The sequence below is a fragment of the Petaurus breviceps genome, unplaced genomic scaffold, assembly GCF_028583685.1.
Source record: "Petaurus breviceps papuanus isolate PSGF00001 unplaced genomic scaffold, PetGlider_PUasm1.0 90444, whole genome shotgun sequence".
Classification (NCBI taxonomy): Eukaryota; Metazoa; Chordata; class Mammalia; order Diprotodontia; family Petauridae; genus Petaurus; species Petaurus breviceps.
The window spans coordinates 1,651,593-1,665,225 of NW_027187256.1; the positions used below are offsets into that span (position 1 = coordinate 1,651,593).

A 13,633-nucleotide genomic window follows, 5' to 3' on the forward strand; every position below is an offset into this window, starting at 1 on the left:
CCTCAGTATATTCATTTAAATTTTCTATTTCAATACATAGTAAAATACTCCTAATTAATTGAGTATTTGCATTTTCTGTCTACTGGAGTGATTTTTAACCTTGTCAACATCAAATTCCATCCCTTCTCTTGTTTGTAATGTCTCCCATTTAAGGAAACCTTAATTTTTCTCTCTCTAACAGAAGTACCTATTAAGATACAGCACTTATAACATGTGTATTACATTGAAGGTGATTACCTAAGTATGCACATGTGTTTTGGAAAATATTGTCATTGTAAGGACAAAACGATGCTGGGACAGAAGTGTTCCAGAAATGACAGAATTGTAAGGATCATATAAAAAAAAGACATTATTTTCCTTTTAAATGTCAGCTCTTCCTGCATCTGAAGACAGTTATCAGTTAGACATCTCTCATTTCCCCCAAGTGATGCCCATGTAGCCTGGTTCCCAGTCCCTTCCTTGGCACATACTCCAGAATGTCAATACTTCAGTAAGTTGAACGTAACTAGAATCTCATCATTTGGGACACAGTCTTCATTGGTACATACTACAGGATTAAAGGCTATGGAATTGAATGGTATGATCTAGTCCAGCCTTTCATATACCAATGTTAATCATGATGGTGTAGCAGCAAGCACCCCAGCGTCCCCAGGGTTGCTGCCACCACAGGTTCTTAGATCTGCTTTGATAAAGGAAAGCAACTCAAAATGGGTTAACAAGCTTACTTTAATCAGTCAGATATGTATTGTTTACCTTCAGGGGAAAAAGTTCAGCACCCCGAACCTTAGAATATACAGACAGAATTATCAAGACAGAAACAGATCAAGTAGACAGATTTCCAAACTGTCCAACCATTACATCCATACCAAATCAACAGCTGGGTTTCAAAGCCGGGGGGCTCTGGACAAAGAGTTTCATCTGATCAAATCAAAGAATACTTCTCCAAGTGAGCCCCAAAACAAAGCTACACATCAGGGCTTATATTCTTCTAGCTCAGAGAATGTGACAACCTTCTGGACCCACTGGCCAATCAAGAAGTATCTACTGAAAAACAAGCCTCCCATTCCAGGCTCCACTTTAGCCTAGGGGCAGGGAAGATCTTTATAATTTACATTCCCATTACAGAAGCTTAGGGATAGGAGGTGACTTGATTAAAAATACATTTGGTAGTAAGTGGCAGAACCAGGATTCAAAACTAAGTCTTTAGATTCCAAACAAATCCTCTATCCATTAAATCATATCAAGCAATTTGTTGTGGGAGAAAACTTTATTATTTATTAAATTGTTTGAATTTTGTTTTATATGGCAAGATTAACCTTGGATATGCAGCACATGTAGGCCCTGCTGACCACAGAATCTCTGCAAGGGATATAGAGTTTGCCATTTAGAACCCACCTAGGTTTCGTTTTGAGACCTCACTCTAAGCTTGTGCTTTTGCTTAGCCCAAGATTTACTGAATATTTATTTGTCATTATATATATATATATATATATATATATACTGGGCTACCTACATACATTATCTTTATGCATATTTTTAAAATGCCTACATATTGTCCACCCAGCTTCTTTTCTTTACACCCTTATTTGAACTCTGTATAATGTAAAATCCACAAAAGCTTAGGAGGCATCTTTGCTATGCATATTGTTTCATTAGAAAGAAAATAGATAATCACACCTATATTAGAGCCTTAGGACTATAATATTAAATAGGGGAATGAGTCAAATGACAATCTGAGGGGTGACTTCCAACTGAATATGGTTGACCTCATCTATCCTTCTACATGTGGAAAACTTTCTGCAATATATCAATATATTTCCTCTTCTTTAAAAAAATGGCATACAGAATATAATTAAGCAATTTTGGGATGATGTGGACACTCTAAATACAGTTTCACATCATTTGTTTTATTTCAATAATACCATTTTATATTTTAGCTTTTATACTTACTAAGCTTATGATTGTACCAATCAACTTAATTCCTCTGAGCCTCACTTTCCCTATATTTAAAATGGTGATAATATTTCTTGTACTACTTACTTTATAGAGTGTTAATGGAAAAAGGCTTTGTCAACTTTAAAGTGTTTCATAACTGTGTTATGATAGTTTTATGAAGCAACCAAGGTGTGATGCATAAATTCCTTAGGACGTTCTGACCTTGCTCAATATGCCCACAATCTGGCTCTAACTTATCTTATTCTTAGCCAGACATAGAAGTAATATGATATCTGCTGCCATGTAGGACTGAACACCCTTCCCAGAGTTAGACATTCCTCAACAGAAGTCCTCTCAAGGAAGTTTTGAGAACAGCTCCTTTCTCATGAATCATACATTTAATTGGTCAAATGCTTTCTTGGTTAGAAGGAACTATTAAAAGTGGGTGGTCCTGAGCCATCTTTGGGAGTTCTTCCCCCTTGACCTCATTGTATGGATATGTAGCCTGGACCTTCCTATTGGGACTCTGGAGGCTGACCTAGGACTCCCCAGACACATGATCCAAATGTAGAAAATTCCCCCATAGGTGCTGATTAACTGTGGTAACATTGGAACTATTGATACTTACTGATTGTGACATACCTATTGAGACTTGCTGATTGTAACATACCTGTTGAGATCTACTGATTGTGACATAACTATAGAGATTTACTGATTATGACATGACTATTGGTACTTACTGATTGAGACCTTTATTGCTATTATTAAAATAAATACTAATACTCTATATGCATATCAAACTTGAGACTCTGTGTCATTTCTGAACCAATCTGAACCAAAACTAAATTAAGCTATAGCAAATAAGGTTGCTTTGCAATACACAAGGGAAATTCCACTATGTCTCTGTCCCTTCCTCTCAGGCTTGTTTGGCGAGTATGGTTGTACCTGGTATCTATCAAGGGGATAGGGACAAATAACTGGAATGGTAAATATGTGATGACATAGTAATTTCATTTTTATCGGAGGTGCTTGTCTAATAAGGGAATTGGGTCAGTTAGGTGCTACAGTAGATTGAATTACTGGCCTATAATCAGGACGACTCATCTTCGTGAGTTCAAATGTGGCTTCAGACATTTCCTAACTATGACCCTGGGTAAATCACTTAAATTCCATTTGCCTCAGCTTCCTCATTTGTAAAATGAGTTGGAGAAAGGAAATCAGACTTCCTGGAAGCAACCAATACCTAGAAAGGTAGGAGGGTATAAGCAGTTAGTCATATAAGGTCAACACAAGGATAACAAATATATCACAATCTACTCATAAATCTATGTCATTCTGTCGATGTAATGCACTCAGAATTTGAAGCGAAGAATAGGCACAGAGTCCAAATTAGTATAGAAACACAAATAAAGGAAACCCATTCGTTTGAGGTAATTTACACCTCTGGAACTGGGAACTCCAGGATCTTCTTTCTGTCTCAGCAGCTGATCATTGAAGTTCCTTGATGAATAGGGGTTTTCTGTTTAATTGATGGCTCCATTTTTCATCTGAGTTGATACACACTTGGCTTTACCAACACCTTGCAGGACACTAACCAAGGCACTGAATGACCTCTCTGATTCCACTCCACTCCTCTGCTCAGTTCTTCTGACACCTCAACAACAACCACCACAGGATCCAGACCTTCGAGCTTCAAAGTGTGTTCAATTTTCATGTGTGTTGCAATGAACTAATCCTGTACCTTCATGGAAAGATGGTAGAGTAAAGGCAGGGACTTGCCTGAGTTGTCATCCAAACACCTCCAAATATTGTTAGAAAATGACTAAACAAATTGTAGAGCTGCAGAAGCCACAAAAAGAGAGATCAAAGCAAATTTCCAGTGCAAGACAACTTAGAAGGTCATCAGGAAAGTTCTGTTGCACCAGGATGAGAGAGGAGCACAGTTCAACATAGGCTGTGCCAGTGCAAACCCAGACCCAACAAAGCTGGAGCAGGTCCTGTGGTGACAGAATCACTTGCAGCAGTGGTGGTTTCCAGACCTATCAGCACAGAGTTGCCAAAGACACCTTGGAGGGTCAGCAGGAAAGGTCCATAGCACCTGGGTGAGAGTGGAGCATAGTCCAGAAAAAGGCTGCTCAGCCAAGTGCAGGCTGTACCAGTACAACCCTGGATCCAACAAACCAGGAACAGACCTTAGGGGTGGCTGAATCAGCAGTGGCAGGGGCAATACTAGGGGCAGTGGCAGTGGCAGCAGCTACTTCTGGAGACCTCAGTTCACAGATAATCTGGGTCCTGGGTGGCAGTCTCAGGGTGAGGAGGAGCACTACCCTAGCAGCACTTGTGGCTACAGCAGAAGGAGGAACCTCCTCACAATTCCAGGGCATAGAAGAGTGCTTTTGGTGGCTCAGACCAAAGCACAGGTCAGGAAAGAAATAATCACCTCTTCTTAGATCATACCACCTTGGAAGGACTGAAAACTTACAGGTCTCTAGAAGTATCTCTGAAAACAGCTACACAAACCCCCTGACACTTGGAGGAGTGTGCCCTCCACCCTGGAAGTAGAGCACTACTTTATAAAAGACTTAAAGGCAACGAATAAACTGGGAAGATGAGCAACCAATGAGGGGGGGATTCTGACTACTGAAAGTTACTGTGATGACAAGGAACATCAAAATCTTATGGAAGTGGATATTGAAAACTAAAAATAAGTGTATTTTTTAAATTACTCTCACTGTTAATAGAATTAGCTAAGCAGTTGAAAGCAAAACTATAATTTGATGACAGACTTCTCATTTCTGGCTTGATAGATAAAAGTTTTCTGCTTTTTTATTCGTTTGTTTTTTAACTTTCACATATCTGGGAATAATCTGGCCATTGCTCATTTTTATTTTTTTCCCTGAGGTCATCTTAGTTAAATGACTTGCCCAGTTAAATGGCTCACCCACCTAACAAATGTCAAATGTCTGAGGCCATATTTGAACTGAAGTTCTCTTGACTCTAGGGCTGGCACTCCACTAATAGCACTTGAATTGTTTTCACTGTGTAAGTTCTTGTTTTGGTTGGCATTTTTAAATTCTTCCTTTAATAGTATGTTTTAAAATAAATCTGGCAACTACCTATTTGTAATGGAAATGCAGATTTAAAGATCTTCCCTGCCCCTAGGCTAACGTGCACCTGGAGCCTGGGGTGGGAGGCTGGTTTTTCAGTAGATACTTTTTGATTGGCCAGTGGGTCAATAAGGTTGTTACATTCTCTGAGCCAGGAAAAGGCTATATAAGCCCTGATGTGTAGCTTTGTTTTGGGACTCACTTTGAGAAATGTTCTGTGATTTGATCTGAATTCTGGGAAGCCGTTGTTGAGAGTCCCCCGGCTTTGAAAAACCCAGAATGTGGAAACCCAGATGTTGACTGGGTATGGATGTAATGGTTGGACAGTTTGGAAATCTGTCTACTTGATGTTTCTGTCTTGACAATTATGCCTGTATACTTTGAGGTTCGGGGTACTGACCTTTTCTCCTGAACAAGGTAAACGATATATGTCTGACTGATTAAAGTAAGCTTGTTAACCCATTTTGAGTTGCTTTCCTTTAACAAAGCAGATCCAAGAACCTATGTGAGCAGGCACCCTGGGGACACTGGGGTGTTTGCCGCTACACTATTGCAAAAAAGAAAAAAAATCTCAAAAGAACCATGGAAAGGTAAACATGAAAGAACTGTTTACCTCTCTATATGAGAAGATGATAAAAGTAAACTAAGGGCATTATTGGGTCAGTTAGAAGGATTCTGTATGGAAAGTGAGTGCAAGAGTGGTTTGCTTACATTGGGATGATATAAAAAGAAAATGTACAGATGAGAAAAAGGGGTTCCCTGGGAAAAGGGAGAAAGAAAATAAAGAATGGGGGAACTAATCTCACATAAAAGACACAAATAAGGAAGAACTTTTGTAGCGGAGGGGGAAAAGCTTGAATCTTTTATCTTATTTGATTTATGTACTCAATAGGTAATGGAACTTTCTCTTGCCCAACAGGAAAGTAGGAGAGAAACTGGATTTTGCAAAGGGTGGGGAGGGTAATAAAAGGGCGAACAGATAAAATAAGGAATGGTCAGAAACAAAACAGATTTTAAAGGAAGGACAAGATAAAAAGAGAGAGAAAGGAGAAAAACAGAAGAAAATAGGATGACTGGAAATGCACAATAGGTAAAAATAATTTAATGTAGACAAGATGAAGTCATCCATAAAACAGAAGTGAAGTGCAGAATGGATTAGAAGCCAGTATCAAATATGTTGTTTACAGAAAATACATCTGAAACAGAGACACACACACAAAATTAAAATGAGGGGCTGGGAAAGAATCTATTGTGCTTCAGCTGCAATAAGAAAGACAGGGGTAGCAATCATCAATTCACACAAAGGCAAAGCAAAAATAGACATAAAAAGAAGGGACAAGCAGGGCAACTGCATCTTGCTAAAAGGCAATAAAGTGATATCAATATGAAACATATATGCACCAAAGACCAAAGCATCCAGATTCTTTTTTTTCTTTAAATACTTTCACATTATACATTAGTCAGGTTATAAAGATGGATTGTATCAGCTGGAATGAAAAATGGTAAAGAGGACATAAAACCAAATAAGAGAAGGAAAAAGATCAGCTATTTTGCTTCCACCTGGATATAAACTCAGTTCTTTCTAGTTCTTTCTCTAGATGCACATATTTCTCTCCATCATGAGTCTTTTGGGATTGACTTCTATCACTGCATTGCTGAGAGGAGTCCTGTCTATCAAAGTTGGTCATCACACATATGTTATGTCTGTAATTGTGTACCAATTTCTCCTGGTTCTACTCTTCTCACTCAGCATCAGTTTGTATAAGCCTCTCCAGGTAAATATGAAGACCGTCTGCTCCTCATTTCTTATAGCACAATAGTATTCCATAACATCCATATACCACAACTTGTTCAGCCATTCCTCAATTGATGGGTACCCCTTTAATTTCCAATTCTTTGCCACCACAAAAGGAGCTGCTATAAACATTTTTTGTACATATGGGTCTTTCTCCCACTTCTATGATCTCTATGGGATATAACCCTAGGAGTGGTATTGCTGGATCAAAGCGTATGAAAGTATTTATAGCCCTTTGGGCATAATTCCAAATTGCTCTCCAGAAAGGCTGGATCAGTTCATAACTCTACCAGCAATGCATTAGTGTTCCAATTTGCCCACATCCTCTCCAGCATTTATTGTTTTCCTGTTTTGTCATCTTAGCCAATCTGACTGGTGAGATGTGGTACCTCAGAATTGTTTTGATTTGCATTTCTCTAATCAATAGTGAATTAGAGCATTTCTTCACACCATCCAGATTCTTAAAGGAAATGTTAAATGAAGTATAAGAGGGAAGAGTAAAACTATACTACCAAAGGACCTCAAATTTCCCCTCTCAGACCTAGATAAATCTAACCATAAATTAAATAAGAAAGAAGTCAGAGAGATGATTAGAATCTTAGAAAGTTTAGATGTGATAGACCTTTGGAGAAACCTGAATGGGAGTAGAAAGGAGTACACACTTTTACTCAGCTATACATAGTGCCTTCACAAAAATTGACCATATATTTGTGCATAAAACCCTCATACACAAATGCAAAAACAAAAACAGAAATATTAATGTAAACCTTTAAGACAATAATTCAATACAAATTATGCTTAGTAAAGGGCAATGGAAGCATAGATTAAAAGTTAATTGGAAACTAAATAATCTAATCCTAAAGAATGAGTGGGTAACAGAATAGATCATAGAAGCAATCAGTAGTTTTATTAAAGAGAATGTCAACACTGAGACACATTCCAAAATTTGTGGGAGGAAGCTGAGTAGGTAAAAATTTATATCTCTAAATGCAAACACCAATAATAAAGGGAAAGGGTTGTTCAATGAATTGGGGCATGTAATTAAAAAAAATAAAGCTAGAAAAAGACAAGTAAACACCAGAATGGAAATCCTGAAAATCAATGGAGAGATGAATACAATTGAGAGTAAAAAACAAAGAAAAAAATGAGCTAACAAAACTGCAAGCTTTCTTTAAAAAAAAAAACATTGGTTAATTTGATTAAAAAGAAGAAAAGTAAATTATTAGTATCAAGAATGAAAAGAGTGAATGTACCACACATAGAGATAAAGTTAAAGTAATTGCAAGGAATTATTTTGCCCAGTTACATGTCAGTGAAATTAACAATCAAGGTGGCTTCCTCCCTCTGCTCTCCTTTCTGTCTTCCCTTTTCTGTCATATTAGCCAATCTGATTAGTTGGTTGGTTGTCATTCTTCATTCTCAAAGAGGACCAAAATGACACAATTATGTTCAAATCAAGGTAAGGCGTTTCCAACTGTAGCTGATCTGATCAATATGAGCTTGGAAGGCTCTATCAAAGGTCAGGAACAAATAGGCTCCATGAACATCCATCTGGAGTCAAAATGTTTCTAAATTTGTGCATCTCACATTAACTACTACAATTGTGCTTTGCTCATAAAGCAAACAAGCAAATGTATTGTTGCTGTCTATAGTTAAATGTCTTAAGAAGTTAATTAGAAACAAAATAACATGTCATGGAAATGATACAATGAAGAATTCACAAAGAAACCTTGTAATTACTGTTCCATGGAATTCAGGAAAAACTGCTGGAATTGAGAGATATGGTAATATTCTAGTGGGATAAGAAGAGCCAGACCTGCTCTCTAATTTCTTTGTTCTTGGTCCTCAGAGGCCCTGGAAAGGGCTAGAAGGGAGAGGAGTAAGCAACATTGTATGAAGTTTCTCCTTTTGCTTTAGCTCCATTTTACAGCAAAGTCAATACTCACCGGGCTAGATTGGTGGGGTTAGTGCCCAGAAACTATGAGTACAGGAATAACAGAGACAGACCTACTAGACACTTCAATATCCTTTGAATTAATGTTTAAGGCATGAATGAATTTGCCAATGATCAAGAGAGACTCTCAAGGCTTCAGAGCAGCCACTTAAATAGTCTCAGTAACACCTCATTGAAGATTAGAAAGAACATGCATTTGAGAGTTAGGGGATCTTATTTCTGACTCTGCCACTAACTCCCTGACTTATCCTGGGGAAAGTCACAAGCACTCTGGCCTTCAATTTTTTCTTTCTTTCTTCCTTTTTTCTTTCATTTGAAATATCAAAATATACTAGGAGAGGGGCGGCTAGGTGGCACAGTGAATAAAGCACAGGCCCCGGAATCAGTTCCAGCCTCAGACACTTAACGCACACACAAAAAAACTAGCCATGTAACCTTGGGCACATTACTTCACCCCAATTGCCCTCCAAAAGGCCCTCCAGGATTACTGGGCCTTGAGTTAGGAAGATATGAGTTCCAATACTGTCTCAGATACTTTCTAACTGTGTGACCCTGAATGAATCACTTAACCTAACTTTGCTTTAATTTCCTCATCTGTAAAAGGGGGATAATATCACCTACCTCCTAGAGTTGTAAGGAGCAGATGAAATAATAATTATAAAGCACTTAGCAGAGTTCCTGGTACATAGTAAACATCATAAAAGGTTAGTTTATAATAACAAAAATAATAATAGCAATAATAATTATTATCATTAGTGGAAAACTAGAAAGGAGTTTGGTAAAAAATAGATTTAGATCAATATTTTACATGATATGTCACATTAAGCTCCAAATCAATATGCAGCTTGAATATAAAGGCAACATTGGTTTCTTTTGTTTTGCTTTAAATAGTGGAATTAATGTAAGTACTTTTTGCAACTGTGGTTAGGGGAGACTTCTTAAATGAATTAGGGAGAGATGTGATTATTAAAATGAAAATAATTTCAGTTAAATCATTTTAAAAAACCTTTTATATAAAATAAGTGTATATAGAACAAGAAGACAAAATATCTCATAATAAAAAGAAATCTTCACAGCAAATGTATCTAGTAATAGTCGACTATTCGAATTATATGTGGCAGGCATGTGAATATATAGGAATAAGGACTATTTCCAAAGACAAATGGATACCAAGGATACTAATTTTCTCTTTGCCAAAGAAGAATTAAAAGTTATCAATAGTATGAAAGAATACTCAAGAGCTTTTGTAAAAGAAATGCAAATTCTTAAGATTTTACATGTGTCAAACACAAGGCCATTATATTTATTTGTTGCTGTAAATTGTATGTCTACTCTATTCTATTAATCCATACCTCCATTTCTCAACCAGATAGTCTATGACTCTGATCGAATACTGTGCTTTAAGAAATGATGAGCCCCATGATTTTAGAAAAAAAAAAACCATGGAAACACAAAATAATGAAGAGTGAAATGAGAAGAACCAAGAGAACATCATATATAGTTAACAGCAATATTATTTTAGAACAATAAGTGAATAAGTTATTTTGTCTATGATTAATATCAAAATTGACTATAAAGGATATGTGAAGAAAGATGCTATCTGGATCAAGAAAAAGAAATGATAAATAGAAGAATGTATAGAAAAAGTTTATATATATATATATGTATACACATATAGAGATGCATATATCTGTATGTGTGTGTACATATACACATATATCTATTTGTATTTAATGATAAACACTTCTAGGAAATGAAAAGGAGAAGGAAGAAAAAAGGGAAATAATACATTTACATGATAAATTTGCTGTATATTTGAAAGGAATAGCAAAATTGTGCATAGCTTTATAATTTCATATATAAGCATCTTTCCATTTTGCTCACTTATGGACATGGTTGTATTATTCCATAAATTTAAAATAAAATAAATAGAAACTGGAGAATAAAAAAAGAAATAAAAATTGAAATAACTAGTTTTTACCTCAAGCCCATCAAACTGGCAAAAACAAAAATCATAAATTGTACAAGGGCTTTGGACTATATGTATTTAGAGGTAAAAATGAGCCCACCATTCTGGAAAATTCATTGAAACAACTACTACAGTGGAAAAAAAAAATCACTAAATGTTCTTAACTTAGCAATACCAGTACTGGTCCTTCCACAAAGAAGACAAAGACAGAGGGGATAGATCCCATAGGTCTCAAAAGATTTCTAATAGAACTTTGTGGAGGTAGCAAAAACCTGAAAAATAAACTGGGTTGCCATCATTTGATGAGTAAGTAAATAAAGTGATGAATGTACTAGATTATAACTGCAGTGTAAAAAATGATGAATATAAGGAATTCAGAGAAACTTAGGAAGACTTTTTGAAAATATGGAGAAAAATATAAGCAGATTTAGGTAAATATTCATATAACAACCACTGTAATATAAATTAAATCTACATGAAAAATAAATAGCAAATTCTGACCAACATTATTACCAATCTTGAGTCCAAAGGTAGAGCTCTAACTTCCAATTACTTAGTGCCAGATACAAGCACACACACACGCACACAAACACACACACACACACGTAAAGGGAAATAACATGAGTTGGAAATATGTCTCTGTTTTTTAAATAAGCAAAAATGTGATTTCAAATATGAAAATCAGCTTTTCTAAAACACATGAAATGTATTTCTAAAGACAAATTTGGAGTGCATGTTTTATGCAGTATCAAATTGGAACATTCATGCTTAGTCTTTGAAGTAAAGATCTCATTTTTCTGATTGTTTTTCAAATAAAAATTGAAAGACTTTTTCTAAACCCTAATCCAGCTATGCCTTGCCTCCCATGTAATCTCTCCATAATTACCTAGTAAGCAAAGGAAAGATTTCAGTAATGATAGGATTATAAGTACAAAGAGTGAAGAGATCTCAGAGGTCGTTCATTCAGTTCACCACCTTAATTTTACATGTGAGGAAACTAAGGATCACAGAGGCTAAGAGGCCAAGGACACACAGGTAGTAAGTGCTCTGAACCAAGGTCTTCTGACATCATGGTCATTGCTCTTTCCCTTATCATAGTGAATGTCTAAAGGAATGAACTGGGACATAGGTCAGAGGCTAGGGAGTTACATCACGCTCTTAGCTTCAGAAACCAAGAGATGAGATATTTATCTCAGGAGACAGACACTGCTGCTGGAGCCCAGGGATGAATGAGATCCTATATAAATCCTTCCTTCCTGCCATCCTGACCATAAACAGCAATAAGGAAAAAGAATCTGCAGGCTCTGATATTGGAAAAAGCAGAGAGTAGGAACATATTGGATGAGCCAACCAGTGTAACATTGGGAAGAACAGATGAAAGGAGAGAGATCCTAGAGAAGGAAAAAAAAAAACAACACTCACAGGTGGAAATATCTGAGGCTGATATCTTAGGTGTTACCACATATCCAAATACAGAAGGACTCTTCCTGCAGTCCAATTCTATTTTTCTAGCTCCAGCTCTGCCCCCACCCCCTACCCCCAACCCTAATCCAGCATCTAACCAAAATCATCACTGATACCAGGTCTTCTCTTAACAGCTCCTCTATTCCAGATTTTTTTTCATGTTCTCTCTGATTCCCAAGAAGAAAATTTGAGGCTAGAGAGCCATCATTGGATTCTTGACTGCATAAAAATCAGTAATACCCTGGATCAGTCAGTGGATGGTGTCATCTCTTCCTCCTGGGAAATAAACCTATTTTTTCTGATATAACTACTTAATCATGCCATCCAGGATATCTTTCAGGAAGAATTGTTCTTTTTTTTTTTTATAAAATTGCATGCAAAAAATGTTCTTTTAAAATGAGGGAATGAAGATTTTTGACATGGACATATTCCTTGATCTTAAGTAAAAAGGACATTCTACACTCATGTCTACTCAACCTGGGCAGAACTCCAGTACCTCCACCTTCCTCCTCACAGGCTTCCCTGGTCTGGAACAGTCATATGTGTGGATTGCCATCCCCTTCTCCTCCATTTATGCCATGGTTCTCCTTGGGAATTGCATGATACTCCATGTGATCTGGACTGAACAGAGTCTGCATGAGCCCATGTTCTACTTCCTCGCTATGCTGGCCCTCATTGACCTGTGCATGGGGTTGTCCACTGTGCATACAGTGCTGGGAATCTTGTGGGGGCTCAACAGTGACATCAGTTTGGATGCCTGTATTGGGCAGTCTTACTTCATTCATGGTCTCTCCTTTATGGAATCTTCTGTCCTCCTTGCCATGTCCTTTGACCGCTACATTGCAATCTGCAACCCACTGCGCTACTCCTCTATCTTGACTGATGCCAGAATTGTCAAGATTGGCGTAGCCATTATTATTAGGAGCTTCCTCTTTATCACTCCTGTCATTATCCGCCTAAAGTTCTTCCATTATTGCCGGCCCCATGTTCTGTCTCACTCCTTCTGTCTACACCAGGACCTTCTTCGCTTGACCTGCTCTGACATCCGCTTCAACAGCTTCTATGCACTGGGGTTAGTGATTTGTACCCTAATGTTAGACTCTGTGCTTATCCTTGTCTCTTATGTCCTAATTCTGAAATCAGTCTTGGCTATTGCATCTCGGGATGAAAGACTCAAATCTTTCCAGACTTGTGTCTCCCACATCTGTGCTGTGCTAGTATTTTACATCCCCATCATCAGCCTAACTATGGTACACCGTTTTGGCAAGCACCTCTCCCCTATAGTGCATGTCCTTATGGGTAATATTTATATTCTCTTTCCACCATTGATGAACCCAGTTATTTACAGTGTCAAGACCCAACAGATCCGAAATAGAATAATGAGGCTCTTCTCATGTCAAAGGTACTGA

General features: G+C 37.2%; 1 protein-coding gene across 1 annotated transcript; it reads left to right on the top strand.

Annotated features, from left to right (window-relative positions):
- The first annotated feature begins 12,653 nt into the window (after positions 1–12,653).
- On the top strand, positions 12,654–13,633 carry LOC138177634 (olfactory receptor 51V1-like). Its single transcript, XM_069108848.1, has one exon. The coding sequence runs from the start codon at positions 12,689–12,691 to the stop codon at positions 13,631–13,633; it is 945 nt and encodes a 314-aa protein (XP_068964949.1). The 5' UTR covers positions 12,654–12,688.